This window comes from Salvelinus sp. IW2-2015, unplaced genomic scaffold (genome assembly GCF_002910315.2).
Source record: "Salvelinus sp. IW2-2015 unplaced genomic scaffold, ASM291031v2 Un_scaffold2336, whole genome shotgun sequence".
Taxonomy (NCBI): domain Eukaryota; kingdom Metazoa; phylum Chordata; class Actinopteri; order Salmoniformes; family Salmonidae; genus Salvelinus; species Salvelinus sp. IW2-2015.
In genome coordinates, this window is record NW_019943661.1 from 54,842 (window position 1) to 72,501 (window position 17,660).

A 17,660-nucleotide genomic window follows, 5' to 3' on the forward strand; every position below is an offset into this window, starting at 1 on the left:
TAGATCTAGCTGGTCTGCATAAATAGTAGAGACAGTAGATCTAGCTGGTCTGTCTATGAAAGTGATTAGTAGAGTAAGACAGTAGATCTAGCTAGTCTGCCATAATTTTAATAGAGGACAAGCAGATCTAGCAGGTCATATCATAATATATTAGAGACAGTAAATCTAGCTGGTCTTTCGTATATAGTTGAGACAGTAGATTTAGCTGGTCTGTCATAATATAAAGAGGCAGTAGATCTAGCTGGTCTGTCATAATATCATAGAGACAGTAGAGTAGCGTTTCTGTCATAAATAGTAGAGACAGTAGATCTAGCTGGTCTGTCATATTATTTTGAGACAGTAGATCTAGCTGGTCTGTTCATAATTATAGTAGAAGGCAGTAGATGGCTTGGCCTGTCGTAATATAATAGAGACAGGTAGATATGCTAGTCTGTCATAATATAATATAGACATAGATGTACATCGATGCCATAATATATAGAGACAATAGATATAGCTGGTTTGTCGTAAATATAATATATACAGTAGATGTAGCTAGTCTGACATATAAAATTAGATCTAGTTGGTCTGTCATAATATAATTGAGACAGTAGATATAGCTGGTCATAGAATACTTACCATACAATACAATCCATACCATAGCATACAATACAATGCAATGCATACAGTACAATACCAGATGTGTCCGTTCGTCGTGTGAGAGACAAGGCGGCAGCGTGATGATAATACATCTTCCTTTAAATAACGAAGAAGACTGAACAAACTATACAAAATAACAAAAAGAACGTGACCGCTATAAGACACGAGTGCTGACATGCAACACCACATGACACATAACCCACCAAACCAAACTGGAAAATGGCAACCTAAATAGGATCCCAATCAGAAAACGATAAACAGCTGCTCTGATTGGGAACCAATTCAGGCCACCATAGACTACATATGCCTAGATTAGACACAGACACCTAGACATACAAAAACCCTAGACAATACAAAACAATCATACCCACCCTCGTCACACCCTACCTGACCAAAATAATACAGAAAACATAGAATACTAAGGTCAGGGCGTGACAACCACACAATAACATAAGCATACAATACAATCCATACAATACAATACAATGACATACAATATAATACAATGACATACAATATAATACAATGACATACAATGCATACATACAAACATGCCATACAATACAATACAATGCCATACAATACAATACAATGCCATACAATATAATAAATGAACAATACAATACATGCCATACAATATACAATGCCATTACAATACAATTACAATGCCATACAATACAATACAATGCCATACAATATAATACAATGAATACAATACAATACAATGCCTATACAAATACAATACAATGCCATACAATATAATACAATGAATACAATACAATTACAATGCCATACAATACAATACAATGCCATTACAATACAATGCCATACATACCAATACAATGCTACAATACATACAATCCATACAATACAATACAATGCCACACAATACATACAATGCCATACAATACAATACAATGCCATACAATACAATACAATCGCCATACATACAATACAATGCCATCAATATAATACAATGCCAACATACCAATTACTCATGCCAATTACATAAATCAATGCCTACATAATACATGTACAATACAATACAATGCATAATATAATACAATGCCATAAAATACAATACAATGCCATACAATACAATGCCATACAATACAATACAATGTCATACAATCAATACAATATGACACAATACAATACAATATCATACAATACAATGCCACACAATAGAATACAATGCCATACAATACAATACAATGCCATAAAATACAATACAATGCCATACATACAATGCCACATAACAATACAATGTCATACAATACAATACAATATGACACAATGCAATACAATATCATACAATACAATGCCACACAATAGAATACATGCCATACAATACAATAACAATGCCATACAATTACAATACAATTGCCATACAATACAATACAATGCCATAAATACAATACATGCCATACAATACAATGCCATAACAATACAATACAATGTCATACATACAATACAATATGACACAATGCAATACAATATCATACAATACAATGCACACAATAGAATAAATGCCATACAATACAATACAATGCCATACAATACAATACAATGCCATACAATACAATACAATGTCATACAATACAATACAATGACACAATAACATACAATACATAATACAATGCCACACATACAATACAATGCCATACAATACAATACAATTCCATACAATACAATACAATGCCATACCAATAACAATGCCCATACATACATACAATCCATACAATATAATACAATGCCATAAATACAATACAATGCATCAATACAATACAATGTCATACAATACATACAATGTCATACATACAATACAATATGACACAATACAATACAATATCATATAATACAATACCATACAATAAAATACCATACCATGCCATACAATACCATACAATCAAAGTGGACTATACTATGACATGTTGCGATTGTTTCCCAGAACAGGTTTACCATCCGTCCTGGACATAAATATATTTTCATTGGAGAATATCCATTCACTCCATGGCTCCTTTCATCCATCTGCTTGCTCTGCACTCATATTTAGCCTCACATTGAAGTGTTTACCATTTTCTTCAACCTCAAATACCTCGTACCCCTGCCTTTATGAACACATCTGCCTCAAATAACTCGTACCCTGCTTTATGAACAGATCTACCTCAAATACCTCGTACCCCTGCCTTTATGAACACATCTGCCTCAAATACCTTGTACCCCTTCCTTTATGAACACATATGCCTCAAATACCTCGTACCCTGCTTTTATGAACAGATCTACCTCAATACCTTGTACCCCGCTTATGAACACATCTGCCTTAACTCGTACCTGCCTTTATGAACACATCTACCTCAAATACCTCGTACCCTGCCTTTATGAACACATCTCCTCAAATACTCGTACCCCTGCCTTTATGAACACATCTACCTCAAATACCTCGTACCCCTGCCTTTATGAACACATCTGCCTCAAATACTCGTACCCCTGCCTTTATGAACACATCTGCCTCAAATACCTCGTACCCCTGCCTTTATGAACACATCTACCTCAAATACCTCGTACCCCTGCCTTTATGAACACATCTGCCTCAAATACCTCGTACCCATGCCTTTATGAACACATCTGCCTCAAATACCTCGTACCCTGCCTTTATGAACACATATGCCTCAAATACCTCCTACCCCTGTACAGTGATATAGTACTGGTACTCTCTGTATATAGCTTCAATCTTGTGTATTTTTATTCCTTGTGTTATTTTTTATTTTCATAATTTTTTAAAACTCTGCATCGTTGGGGAAATGGGCTTCTAAGTAAGAATTCCACGTTAAAATTTAAATTTGATTTGATTGATAAAGTTATGATACGTATAGTCATTATACTGTATGTATACTTCATATACATGTAGTTATTATAGTATTATCATATTATTATACGTCAGTCAGACTAACCTTTATTGTTGGTGAATTCCTTCCTGCGTAGATAAGAGCTCTGGCTCTCTGGATGTTGTGGCTGGCTTCTCTTCGGAATCTCTCTCATCGTTACGCTGTTCTCTTCCCTCTACCATCTTCATGTGCGTCAAGGTACAGTATACTAGTGTACAGTATGGCAGCGTAACGTTTTGATACGTTCAGTAAAATTTGTTTAAAAAAAATGGATGACCACATGAAGATAAGAAATAGATATCCTAGATGTTGAATGCACCGAGCAATGCAAGTAGAGTATGTATAAACTCCCTGACTGGTCTCACAGTAGTCAGTCACACTGTCACAATACAAAACCGCTTCACAGGTCTCACAGTAGTCAGTGTGACCCTGATGAAGCTCTCTGACTCATCTCCTGTATCTCAGACCCTGATGAAGCTTCTGACTCCTCTCCTGTATCTCAGACCCTGATGAAGCTCTCTGACTCCTCTCCTGTATCTCAGACCCTGATGAAGCTCTCTGACTCCTCTCCTGTATCTCAGACCCTGATGAAGCTATCTGACTCCTCTCCTGTAACTCAGACCCTGATGAAGCTATCTGACTCCTCTCCTGTAACTCAGACCCTGATGAAGCTCTGATCCTCTCCTGTAAACTCAGACCTGATGAGCTCTCTGACTCCTCTCCTGTATCTCAGACCCGATGAAGCTCTCTGATCCTCTCCTGTATCTCAGACCCTGATGAAGCTCTCTGACTCCTCTCCTGTAACTCAGACCCGGATGAAGCTCTCTGACTCCTCTCCTGTATCTCAGACCCTGATGAGCTCTCTGACTCCTCTCCTGTATCTCAGACCCTGATGAAGCTCTCTGACTCCTCTCCTGTATCTCAGACCTTGATGAAGCTATCTGACTCCTCTCCTGTATCTCAGACCCTGATGAAAGCTCTCTGACTCATCTCCTGTATCTCAGACCTTGATGAAGCTCTCTGACTCCTCTCCTGTATCTCAGACCTTGATGAAGCTCTTGACTCCTCTCCTGTATCTCAGACCCTGATGAAGCTCTCTGACTCCTCTCTGTATCTCAGACCTTGATGAAGCTCTCGACCCTCTCCTGTTATCTCAGACCCTGATGAAGCTCTCTGACTCCTCTCCTGTAACTCAGACCCTGATGAAGCTCTCTGACTCCTCTCCTGTATCTCAGACCCTGATGAAGCTCTCTGACTCCTCTCCTGTATCTCAGACCTTGCTGAAGCTCTCTGACTCCTCTCCTGTATCTCAGACCCTGATGAAGCTCTCTGACTCCTCTCCTGTATCTCAGACCCTGATGAAGCTCTCTGACTCCTCTCCTGTATCTCAGACCCTGATGAAGCTCTCTGACTCCTCTCCTGTATCTCAGACCCTGATGAAGGTCTCTGACCCTCTCCTGTAACTCAGACCCTGATGAAGCTCTCTGACTCCTCTCCTGTAAGAAGGTCTCACACAGCTTCTTTAAAACCAGGTTGCAGGAAGGAGTGGCATTGAGGACTTTTTCCTGCAGACTGGACATACCCGATAATCCTTCTGTTCCAGTTTAGCTTCAGACAGGCTTTACAGAAGCTGTGGATCTTTGAAGATGTCACAGCACACAGGACAGGAGAGATCCTCCTCATAGAGAGAAGGTTTAGACGTCACGTTCTCTGGAAGTAACGCTCCCTCCTCTTATCTGGAACGGTTTCTGGATTAACATTTACTGTTGAGTCTGTAGAACTTTGGAAATACAGTGTTGATGGTGGAGCCTCTTGGTTCCGTTGTTGTATTGAATCTTGATTATATTGTTTTGTAAGTCAAATTCATTGTAAAATGTAGGCTGAATAATGAATAGCTGCATACTTTTTTGCGGTTCTGTTGTGATTTACTCCTTCCTGATCAAAAGGGTTATATTCCTTAGTGCACATTAGAACATGACATAAAGGAGTGACACGTTGAAGAGGTGGACCTATGGTATGAGGGGTGGACCTATGGTATGAGGGGGTGGACCTATGGTATGAGGGGAGGACCTATGAGGGGTGTACGTATGGTATGAGGGGTGTACGTAATGGTAGTGAGGGGAGGACCTATGGTATGAGGGGTGGGACCTATGGTATGGGGGTGGATCTATGGTATGAGGGGATCTATGGTATGAGGGGGACCTATGGTATGAGGGGTGGACCTATGGTATGAGGGTGGATTCATGGTATGAGGGGTGGATCTATGGTAATGAGGGGTGGATCTATGGTATGAGGGGTGAACCTATGGTATGAGGGGAGACCTATGTATGAGGGGAGGACCTATGGTATGAGGGTGGACCTATGGTATGAAGGTGGACCTATGGTAATGAGGGTGGACCTATGGTATGAAGGGTGGACCTGTGGTATGAAGGGTGGACCTATGGTAATGAGGGGTGGACCTGTGGTATGAAGGGTGGACCTATGGTAATGAGGGGTGGACCTATGGTATGAGGGGTGTATGGTAAGGTGGCTATGTATGAGTGGAACCTATGGTATGAGGAGTGGACCTATGGTATGAGGGGTGGACCTATGGTATGAGGGGTGGACCTATGGTATGAGGGGAGGACCTATGGTATGAGGGGAGGACCTAGGTTTGAGGGGAGGACCCTATGGTAATGAGGGGAGGACATATGGTAAGAGGGGAGACCTATGGTAATGATGGATGACCTATGGTAATGAGGGGAGGACCTATTGGTATGAGGGTGTGGACCTATGGTATGAGGGAGGACCTATGAGGGGTGTACGTATGGTATGAGGGGAGGACCTATGGTATGAGGGGTGTAGCTATGGTAATGAGGAGGACCTATGGTATGAGGGTGGATGAGGTATGAGGGAGGAGCTATGGTATGAGGGGTGGACCTATGAGGGGGTGTAGCTATGGTAATGAGGGAGACCTCTGAGGGGAGGACCTATGGTATGAGGGGTGGATGAGGTATGAGGGGAGGAGCTATGGTATGAGGGGTGTAGCTATGTTATGAGGGGTGGAACTATGGTATGAGGGGTGGAACTATGGTATGAGGGGAGGAGCTATGTTATGAGGGGTGGAACTATGGTATGAGGGGAGGAACTATGGTATGAGGGGAGGAACTATGGTAATGAGGGGATGACCTATGGTATGAGGGGTGGACCTATGGTATGAGGGGAGGAGCTATGTTATGAGGGGTGGAACTATGGTATGAGGGGTGTAGCTATGGTAATGAGGGGAGGACCTWTGGTATGAGGGGAGGACCTATGGTATGAGGGGTGGACCTATGTTATGAGGTGTGGAACTATGGTATGAGGGGAGGAGCTATGTTATGAGGGMAGGAACTATGGTAATGAGGGGAGGACCTATGGTATGAGGGGAGGAGCTCTCTGAAAAGGTCACAAGCATAGTTCTCTAGAGTTGTGTTATCTACTCACCCATTTTCTAGCCCTGATATGGCATCATGGGACATGATCAATAATATAACCAACGTAAAACACATGGTTTCGTGTCACCCTGTATTGTTTTACTCTCTAGATTGTAAAGGAGTATGAGCGAGCGGTCATTTTCAGACTTGGACGCATCGCAGACAAGAAGCCGAAAGGACCAGGTGAAATACTGCCTCAGCATACAATACACCTCGCTCAACATGGCCTACAGTACAGTACAGCACATACACTGTAACACGCCTTTAAAACTGGTGAGAAAACATCCTTCTCTCTTGTCTCCTCTGTAGGGATCTTCTTTGTACTTCCCTGTACTGACACCTTTGTGAAGGTGGACTTGAGGACTGTGTCTTTTGACATCCCACCCCAAGAGGTACTGAACACATCTACCTCAAATACCTCATACCACTGTGCAGTGAGGACTGTGTCATGTACATCTTCATGTTTTCTGCACCAATGACAGCGTATATCAGGGCCCTCCAACCCTGTTCCTGGAGAGACACCGTCCTGTAGGTTTTCGGTTCAACCCTAATCAAGCGCACCTGATTGTAATAATTACCTGGTTGATAAGCTGAATCAGGTTAGTTACAACTGGAGTTGGAGTTAAAACCTACAGGAGGGTTTCTCTCCAGGAACAGGGTTGGAGTTAAAACCTACAGGAGGGTATCTCTCCAGGAATAGGATTGGAGTTAAAACCTACAGGAGGGTATCTCTCCAGGAACAGGGTTGGAGTTAAAACCTACAGGAGGGTATCTCTCCAGGAACANCAGGGTTGGAGTTAAAACCTACAGGAGGGTATCTCTCCAGGAACAGGGTTGGAGTTAAAACCTACAGGAGGGTATCTCTCCAGGAACAGGGTTGAAGAGCCCTGGATCCTAATCAGTTCACTTTGACTGTCCAGGTATTGGTATTGGTAGATTGAAGTTGTAAAGTGCACAAACAATACATACCAATTTCCTTCCAAGACCCCCAACAACATCCCTTTTTCAGAATGTAATTCATCCAGTATAAACTCACCTCTTGCCTTCTTCTCTTCTGTCCAGATCCTGACCAAAGACTCAGTGACGGTGTCTGTGGACGGGGTGGTGTATTTCCGTGTGTACTGCCCCATCTCTGCTGTAGCCAACGTGTCCAACGCCCACTCCTCCACCCGTCTCCTGGCCCAGACCACCCTGAGGAACGTCCTGGGAACCAAGAACCTGGCTGATCTGCTGTCTGACCGCGAGGGAATCTCACACAGCATGCAGGTAGGAAGCCCTAGAACTTAGAACTATAGAACCATATAACTAAGAACAGTAGAATTAGGCTGATCTGCTGACTGACCACGAGGGAATCTCACACAGCATGTCGGTACGGAACACGGAGCTGTAGAACCTAGAACATAGAACTGTAGAACCTAGAACATAGAACTGTAGAACCGAGAACATAGAACTGTAGAACCGAGAACTTAGAACTGCAGAACTGTAAAACTGTAGAACAACCTGGACAGCATCTCCCACAGCATGCCTGGGAGTAATACAGTCACAGTGACTGAGTGATTGGTTGGTTTGGTTAATTCATATTAGGCCAAACTGAAAACTGGACATGCTTTGTGATGGGAATGCACAATCAAGACAAGTATGTTTACTATGTGCAATGAAACAAACCTCAAAATGTAATTCAAAACCATAGACGTGCCATCATGCTTTCTACTATCCAGTTACCTGCTGTGGATGAATAGAGCCTAATCCCACATCAAACTCACCTGGTTATGGGATCCAGTTAGGGCCAGGTCGCAATTTACTGCGGGCCGCGGGGGGTAGTCCAAAATAGGGAGGTTTGAGTGGTTTGTTATGGGCAAAAGGGAGGTTGAGTGGTTTGTTATTGTGCAAAAGGGAGGGTTGATGTGTTTATTGGGCAAACGGGGAGGTTTGAGTGGTTTGTTATTGGCAAAGGGGAGGGTTGATGTGGTTTGGTTTAATTGGGCAAAAGGAGGGTTGAGTGTTTGTTATGGGCAAAAGGAGGTGATGTTTTTATTGGGCACAGGGAGGGTTGATGTTTTGTTATTGGGCAAAGGGAGGGTTGAGTGGTTTTTATTGGCCACAGGGAGTTGGTGGTTTGGTATTGGCAAGGCAGAGGGTTGATGGTTTTTATTGGGCAAAAGGGAGGGTTGAGTGGTCTTAGGTTAGGGCAAAAGGGAGGGTTGAGTGGTTTGTTATTGGGCAAAGGGGAGGTTTGAGTGGTTTGTTATTGGGCAAAGGGGAGGGTTGAGTGTTTGTTATTGGGCACAAAGGGGAGGGCTTGAGTGGTTTGTTATTGGGCAAAAGAGGGAGGTTGAGTGGTTTGTTATTGGGCAAGGAGAGGGTTGAGTGGTTTGTTATTGGGAGAGGAGGGTTGAGTGGTTTGTTATTGGGCAAAGAAGGGTTGAGTGGTTTTTATTGGGCAAACAGGGAGGGTTGAGTGGTTTGTTATTGGCAAAAAGGGAGGGTTGATGGTTTGTATTGGGCAAAAGGGAGGGTTGAGTGGTTTGTTATTGGCAAAAGGGGAGGTTGTGACGTGGTTTGTTATTGGCAAAGGGGAGGGTTGAGTGGTGTTTATTGGGCAAAGGGAGGGTTTGAGTGGTTTGTTATTGGGCACAAGGGGAGGGTTGAGTGGTTTTTATTGGGCAAAGGGGAGGTGAGTGGTTTGTTATTGGCACAGGGAGGTTGATGGTTGTTATGGCCAAAGGGAGGGTTGAGTGGTTTCTTATTGGGCAAAGGGGGGTTGAGTGGTTTTTATTGGGCACAAGGGGAGGGTTGAGTGGTTTATTGGGCAAAGAGGAGGGTTGACGTGGTTTGTTATTGGCCAGGGAGGGTTGAGTGGTTTATTAGGCAAAGGGAGGATTCTGAGTCGGTTTGGTTATTGGCCAAAAGGGAGGGTTGAGTGGTTTGTTATTGGGCAAAGGGAGAGGTTGAGTGGTTTGTTATTGGCCAAAGGCGAGGGTTGAGTGGTTTGTTATTGGGCAAAGGGGAGGTTGATGTTTTGTTCATTGGGCAAAGGGAGGGTTGAGTGGTTGTTATGGCAAAGGGGAGATTGACTGGTTTGTTATTGGGCAAACGGGAGGTTGAGTGTTTGTTGGGCAAAGGGGAGGGTTGAGTGGTTTGTTATTGGCCAAAGAGGGTTGATGGTTTGAGGCAGTTAGGGATGTTGTATTGGCACAGGGAGGGTTGAGTGTTTGTTACTTGGCCCAAAGGAGGGTTGAGTGTTTTATTGGCAAAGTGGGCTTGAGTGTTTGTTATTGGGCCAGGGGAGGTTGAGCTGGTTTGTTTATGGCAAAGGGGAGGTGACTGGTTGTTTTGGGCAAGGAGGGTTGAGTGGTTTGTTATTGGGCACAGGAGGGTTGTGTGATTGCCAGGGTAGTGGTTTGTTCTTGGGCACGGGGTTGAGTGGTTTGTTATGGCACAGGGAGGTTGAGTTGTTTGTTATTGCCACAGGGAGGGTGAGTTGTTTTGTAAAGGGAGTTGAGTGCGTTTTCTTCCCTGTTAAATTCACTCTTCTACAGGTTTTACTATATAATGTATTCCATCTAGGTCACATTCCTTATCTGCTTGCATGCTACCTCCTCCTATATCAGGTACTTCGCTTATGACCTAGCTTTTCCAATGTGCTAATTTTACCACCGTCGTTATTGTTCTACCAGTCTCTAACGGTCTATTCCTGACCCTCTATCCCACCATTCCCATACGTGACAGAGTGGTAGGTGTATCTTTGTCAGATCTGCAATCGGCTAACTAACAATATACTATATAAAACATTCGAACTGAAGTGCATCAATTTTCAACAATAGAACAATAGGAACAGTGAAGACATCGAATCACACACAGGTCAGGAAAGCTCCCCTATTGCATCTTGCTTTCGGACACTATATTTATTTCTACCAAGACTTAGTAGCAACAACCACAGTATAATTATCCTACCTAGACTAAGTAGACAACAACACAATATAATTATCCTACACTAGACACTATAGTAGCAACAACCAACAATAAATTATACCTACCTAGACTATAGTAGCAACAACCACAATATAATTATCCTACCTAGACCAAGTAGCAACAACCACAATATAATTATCCTAACCTAGACTAATAGTAGCAACAACCACAATATAATTATCCTACCTAGACACTATAGTACAACAACCACAATAAATTATCCTACCTAGAACATAAGTGCAACAACCCACTATAATTATCCTACCTAGACTATAGTAGCAACAACCACATTAATTATCCTACCTAGACTAAAGTAGCAACAACCACAATATAATTATCCTACCTAGACTAAAGTAGCAACAACCACAATATATTATCCTACCTAGACTAATAGTAGCAACAACCACAATTATCCATATCACTACCTGACTAAAGTAGCAACAACCACAATATAATTATCCTACCTAGACTATAGTAGCAACAACCAAATATTAATATATTACCTAGACATTAGTAGCAAACCACACAATATAATTATTCCTACCTAGACTATAGATAGCAACACCAGCAAATAATTATCCTACCTAGACTATAGATAGCAACAACCACAATATAATTCTCCTACCTAGACTTAAAGTAGTAGCAACAACCACAATATATATTCCTACCTAGACACTATAGTAGCAAACAACCACAAATTAATCTATCCTAACATAGCATATAGTAGCAACAACCACAATATAATTATCCTACCTAGACTATAGTAGCAACAACCACAATATAATTATCCTACCTAGACTAAAGTAGCCTACAACCACAATATAATTATCCTACCTAGACTATAGTAGCAACAACCACAATATAATTATCCTACCTAGACGATAGTAGCAACAACCACAATATTATTAATAACTGTATTATTGTTTTCAAGTGAGACCAAAATTCTACTCTAGGCTGCAGTGAAAATGTAATTTGAATAATTTGATTTTGAATCCATTGTGGATCTACTCTCAACAGTTTATAAGGTCTAGAAAGGCACAGTAAACACAGGCAAGTCTGTCTGTATTTTTACTTCTGATAATGAATTTTAAGAATGGCCCGAAAGGAAATGACTGCTGTTTTTTACGACCCCTTAACCAATTGTGCTATTGTGTGTGTTTTTTCATGTAATTTGTAAGTTATTTTGTACATAATGTTTCTGCCACCGTATCTTATGTCCGAAAAGAGTTTCTAGATAAAGCCCTCATCCCCGTCATTCGCAGGAGAAAGAGACGTAGATATCGTGGACAAAGCTCCGGGTGCCTTGTTAGGATCCGTCACCGAGAGGGTAATCTACCTTTACCATCGTTCCTATTAGCCAACGTACAATCAATCGATAATAAAATAGACGAACTACGATCACGTATATATTCTACAAACGGGACATTAAAAACTGTAATATCTTATGTTTCACCGAGTCGTAGCTGAACGACGACATGAATAACATACAGCTGACAGGTTTTGTGCTTTTTCGGCAGGATAGAACAGCGGCCTCTGCTAAGACAAGGGGTGGCGGTCTATGTATATTTGTAAACAACAGCTGGTGCACGAAAATCTAAGGAAGTCTCAAGGTTTTGCTCGCCTGAGGTAGAGTATCTCATGATAAGCTTTAGACAACATTATTTACCAAGAGAGTTTTCATCTGTATTTTTCGTAACTGTCTACATACCACCACAAACCGATGCTGGCACAAAGACTGCACTACAGTAACCGAGACGGACCGAGGTGGAGCCACCCACACTAGCGTGGCTGGTGGTGGCGCATCCTCAGCGGGGAGCTGGTGCCGAAGTGGCTGGTAATAATAAGGTATTGCCGATCAAAGCTCTACTCAAATCCAGACATATGCTTTAGAATGACACTTCCGATTTGGGGAGAAAAGTGATTATTCTCGGGATGGAACCATTGTAAAATACAGGGGGGAAAATTCAACCGTTATCTGTAGATTATTCTTTAGATGTTTGGCCTAGTGGTGAATCAGGATGTGCAGGCATAATCAAAGTGACACTGGACTAGCGCACCTGCCAGAGTCTGTAGGATGTCTATAGCTAGGTTCCCATGGTGACAGATGTTCATGGGAATATTCTAAAATCTGCATATAAACAATATGAGCATTTCAGGGTTTCCTATAGGAAAGTTGGCTCCGGACAACGTGACTGGGAAGAAATTGACCAGACATCCATATGTCTTCAGATCCAACACGGCGTAGCCAGCGCTATCCATAAACAAGGGATATTGGCCAAATCTAAAAATAAAAAATACGTTACAGCATTTTTCTAAAAGGGATTAAAAAAAAAAAWAATCCTCATCAATCTATCAATCCATAATGATTATTWTTTTTTTATTTTTTTTTATGTTTGCAAATATATTACAAATAAAAAACAGAAATACCTTATTTACATAAGTATTCAGACCCTTTGCTATGAGTCTCGAAACTGTTTCCCGTTTCCATTGATCGATCATCCTTGAGATGTTTCTGCAAATTGATTGGAGTCCACCTGTGGTAAATTCAATTGATTGGACATGATTTGGAAAGGCAAACACCTGTCTATATAAAGGTCCCACAGTTGACAGTGCATGTCAGAGCAAAAACCAAGCCATGAGGTTGAAAGAATTGTCCGTAGAGCTCCGAGACAGGATTGTGTTGAGGCACAGATCTGGGGAAGGGTACTAAACTTTTCTGCAGCATTGAAGGTCCCCGAAGCATTGAAGGTCTCCATTTTTCTTAAATGGAAGAAGTTAGGAACCATCTAGACTCTTCCTAGAGCTGGTGGCTCCTCAGTAAAAGGCAGCCCACTTGAAGTTTGCCAAAAGGCACCTAAAGGACACTCAGACCATTAGAAACAAGATTCCCTGGTCTGATAAAACCAAGATTGAACTCTTTGGCCTGAATGCCAAGCGTCACGTCTGGAGGAAACCTGGCACCATCCCTACGGTGAAGCATGGTGGTGGCAGCATCATGCTGTAGGGATGTTTTTCAGCAGCAGGGACTGGGAGACTAGTCAGGATTGAGGGAAAGATGAACGGAGCAAATTTTCAAACGAGAACTTTGAAGGCCGAAGTGGAGAAGGGTTCCATGTGAGCAGCAGTTGAGCATGGGTCAGTCAGTCCTAATAGATGGGCGAACGCCGTTCGGGAAGGGAGAGGCGATGGCCTCCGTCGAAAGGGAGTCGGTTCAGATCCCCGAATCCGGAGTGGCGGAAACGGATGCCTCGAGGTGTGCAGTGCGGTAACGCAACCGATCCCGGAGAAGCTGACGGGAACCCCGGGGAGAGTTCTCCTTTCTTTGTGCGCACGCGAGCACTCTGTCACAGTCTTTCTCTCTCTGGAATCCCAGGAAAAGCTAGACTAGAATAGTTTGCTGGAATAACTTATTTTTAGCATTTCTTATACGAATAGACTATTGGAAGAGGGAAGCAAGCTCTTGTTTGCTGAATGTTAAATACAGAAGCCAATAGAACTCATGGCCACAGCCGTGGGAGCCTGAAAGAAGAGAGAACGCAGGATGGCGGTAGGCTATAGCTGTTTATTTGTTCAGACCTGTAGCCATTCAATCTTCACGAAGAGACTAGAAAGCCATCTGCATCTTATTCTAGTCCTATATTATTCAAGCATGTCATTACAATGATGATCAGGACAACAAAACATTTAATTTAACTGTTGAAGATTGTACAGGTGTATAAAATTGAGCACACAGCCATGCAATCAGTAGAATGGCCTTACTGAAGAGATCAGTGACTTTCAATGTGTCACCGTCATAGGATGCCATCTTTCCAACAAGTCAGTTTGTCAAATTTCTGCCCTGCTAGAGTTGCCACGGTCAACTGTAAGTGCTGTTATTGTGAAGTGGGAACGTCTAGGAGCAACAACGGCTCAGCTGCGAAGTGGTAGGCCACACAAACTCACATATCGTTACTGCCGAGTGCTGAAGCACCTAGCGTGTAAAAAATCATCTGTCCCCGAGTTCCAAATTGCCTCTGGAAGCAACGTCAGCACAATAATTGGGTTTCATGAAATGGGTTTCCGTGGCCGAGCAGCCGCACACAAGCCTAAAGATCACCATGCGCAATACCAAGAATCGTCTGGAGTGGTGTAAAGCTCGCCGCCATTGGATTATGAAGCAGTGGAAACGCATGCTCTGGAGTGATGAATCACGCTTCACCATCTGYCAGTCCAATGGAGGAATCTGGGTTTGGCGGATGCCAGGAGAACGCTACCTGCCCGAATGCATAGTGCCAACTMTAAAGTTGGGTGGAGGAAGAATAATGGTCTGGGGCTGTTTTTCATGGTTCGGGCTAGGCCCCTTAGTTCCAGTGAAGGTAAATCTTAACACTAAAGCATACAATGACATTCCAGACGATTCTGTGCTTCCAACTTTGTGGCAACAGTTTGGGGAAGGCCCTTTCCTGTTTCAGCATGACAATGCCCCCGTGCACAAAGCGAGGTCCATACAGAAATGGTTTGTCGAAATTGGTGTGGAAGAACTTGACTGGTCTGCACAGAGCCCTGACCTCAACCCCATAAAACACCTTTTGGATGAATTGGAACGCAGACTGCGAGCCAGGCCTAATCGCCCAACATCAGTGTTCCCGACCTCACTAATGCTCTTGTGGCTGAATGGAAGCAAGTCCCCACAGCAATGTTCCAACATCTAGTGGAAAGCCTTCCCAGAAGAGTGAAGGCTGTTATAGCAGCAAAGAGGGGGACCAACTCCATATTAATGCCCATGATTTTGGAATGAGATGTTCGACGAGCAGGTGTCCACATATTTTTGGTGATGTAGTGTATTTTATATAATTGTAAATATGGCATCAAAATGTTTTATTCCCCCCCTAGCTGATGATTGTCTGCATCCGGCACTGATCATGAAGTAATGAAACAGGCAGGGAGAATGAGCTCATCTGTGGTTGTCATGGCGAACACTCAACCTTCTGGCCGTAGCCCTGTGTGACATCAACTGTGCCACAAAGCATATCCACGTTTATAGGCCACAGGGTCTCCACAGTTATGGTCTTCAACATTATTTTGAGTTAATTCCAAGAGGAGGAGGGTGTTCAATTTATTTAACAGTACACGGGGAGGGTCAAGTGAAAATATTTTTATAGTTGGGGAGAAGGGGGGGAGGGATTGCATTTTTTTAATGACACCTTGAACAGTACATTTCGATCTGTCCTTTACCTGTTGTGGATGAATAGAGTCTAATCCCACATCGAACTCATCTGTTCTGGACAAATACACTAGTAGGTGTAGCTATTTCGTTAGCTGTATGATAGCTCTGGACCGACTAATGTTTCTCTGTTTGCTGACCCTACTACCCCTTCCATAGGAGTCTCTGGACGAGGCCACTGACCCGTGGGGTATCAAGGTGGAGCGTGTGGAGATTAAGGACGTGAAGCTGCCCCACCAGCTGCAGAGAGCCATGGCTGAAATGTGCCCCGCTCACTACTCAATGTAGTATAACCGGTAGTCACGGTTGGGTTCAAGTGACAACTTGGCCGTTACCGTATTAAGAACACACAACGCTTATTCATCCGCGGTGGCCAGTGAAATGGCATACGTGTTTAAGTAAACTACTGCCATTTACACTTTTCAACCACCTATCGGTGGGTGAAATGGCCGTTACTAACACCTTTATCCGGTAAGGTGAAATGGCCGTTACTTAACAACCTATCGCGGAGGTGAAATGGCCGTTACTTACACCTATCGCGTGGTGAAATGGCCGTTACTTACACCTATCCGGTGGGTGAAATGGCGTTACTTACACCTATCCGGTGGGTGAAATGGCCGTTACTATACCCTATCCCAGGAGGTGAAATGGCCGTTTACTTACAGACCTATCCGGTGGGTGAATGGCGTTACTTACGACCTAATCCAGGAGGTGAATGGGCCGTTACTGGTAACAATGATAAACCTACATGCAGCGAGGAGTGAATAATGGCGCGTTACTAAACACCGTATCCGTAGGTGACATGGCCGTTTACTTCACCTATCCGGTGGGTGAATGGCGCGTTACTTTACACTCACCTCCTACTAGTCCGGTGGGTGAAATGGGGCCGTAGCTATTTCTTTTATTTTACACACCTCATATCCGGTGGGTGTATGGCCGTTACTTTTTACACTATCCCCCCCCCCGGTGTGGTGAATGGCCGTGTACTTACACCCTATCTAGTAGTGAATAGCACCACATGATGTTGTTAGAGCCATACACACTGTCTAATTTTACTAAGAGTACATAACTTCTACTCTGTGGAGAAAAAAAGCAAACACTATATTTACAAAGTTCTTATTTTTTTTTCCGCATTATATTTTATCTACTTTCAATCAAAGTGTCACTATACACGACATTAGTGTCTCATAAATAAAAATTCCACAATGTTTAACTTCTACCATCCCAAGCTACGGTGGCAGTTTGGAAAAAATGAAACCAAGTTCTGTTATAAAAACAAACAACGCAAAAGACACACTTATTGAAAGAGACATGCTTTCCATATCAACAACATGGCAGAATCCTGTGCAGAAGAAGAATTCCAAACAATCTTTACAACAAAATGATCATCAGTAAACAATAGCAATAACCAAGGTATACAAGCATCCATGTGAGACAGAACAACCCCCTCATTAGATATGCATCTATACTGGGAACCTCCAACCTTCCTGTTCTAGAATGGAAGGA

General features: G+C 42.8%; 1 protein-coding gene across 1 annotated transcript in view; it reads left to right on the forward strand.

Annotated features, from left to right (window-relative positions):
* Positions 1–17,660, forward strand: part of LOC112073681 (stomatin-like) — a 27,803-nt gene that overhangs the window by 9,196 nt on the left and 947 nt on the right. The window contains exons 3-6 of the mRNA XM_070440251.1: positions 7,090–7,162; positions 7,289–7,371; positions 8,042–8,245; positions 16,314–16,413. Of these exons, the coding sequence (XP_070296352.1) occupies positions 7,090–7,162; positions 7,289–7,371; positions 8,042–8,245; positions 16,314–16,413 (460 nt within the window). The remainder of the gene's footprint in view (positions 1–7,089; positions 7,163–7,288; positions 7,372–8,041; positions 8,246–16,313; positions 16,414–17,660) is intronic.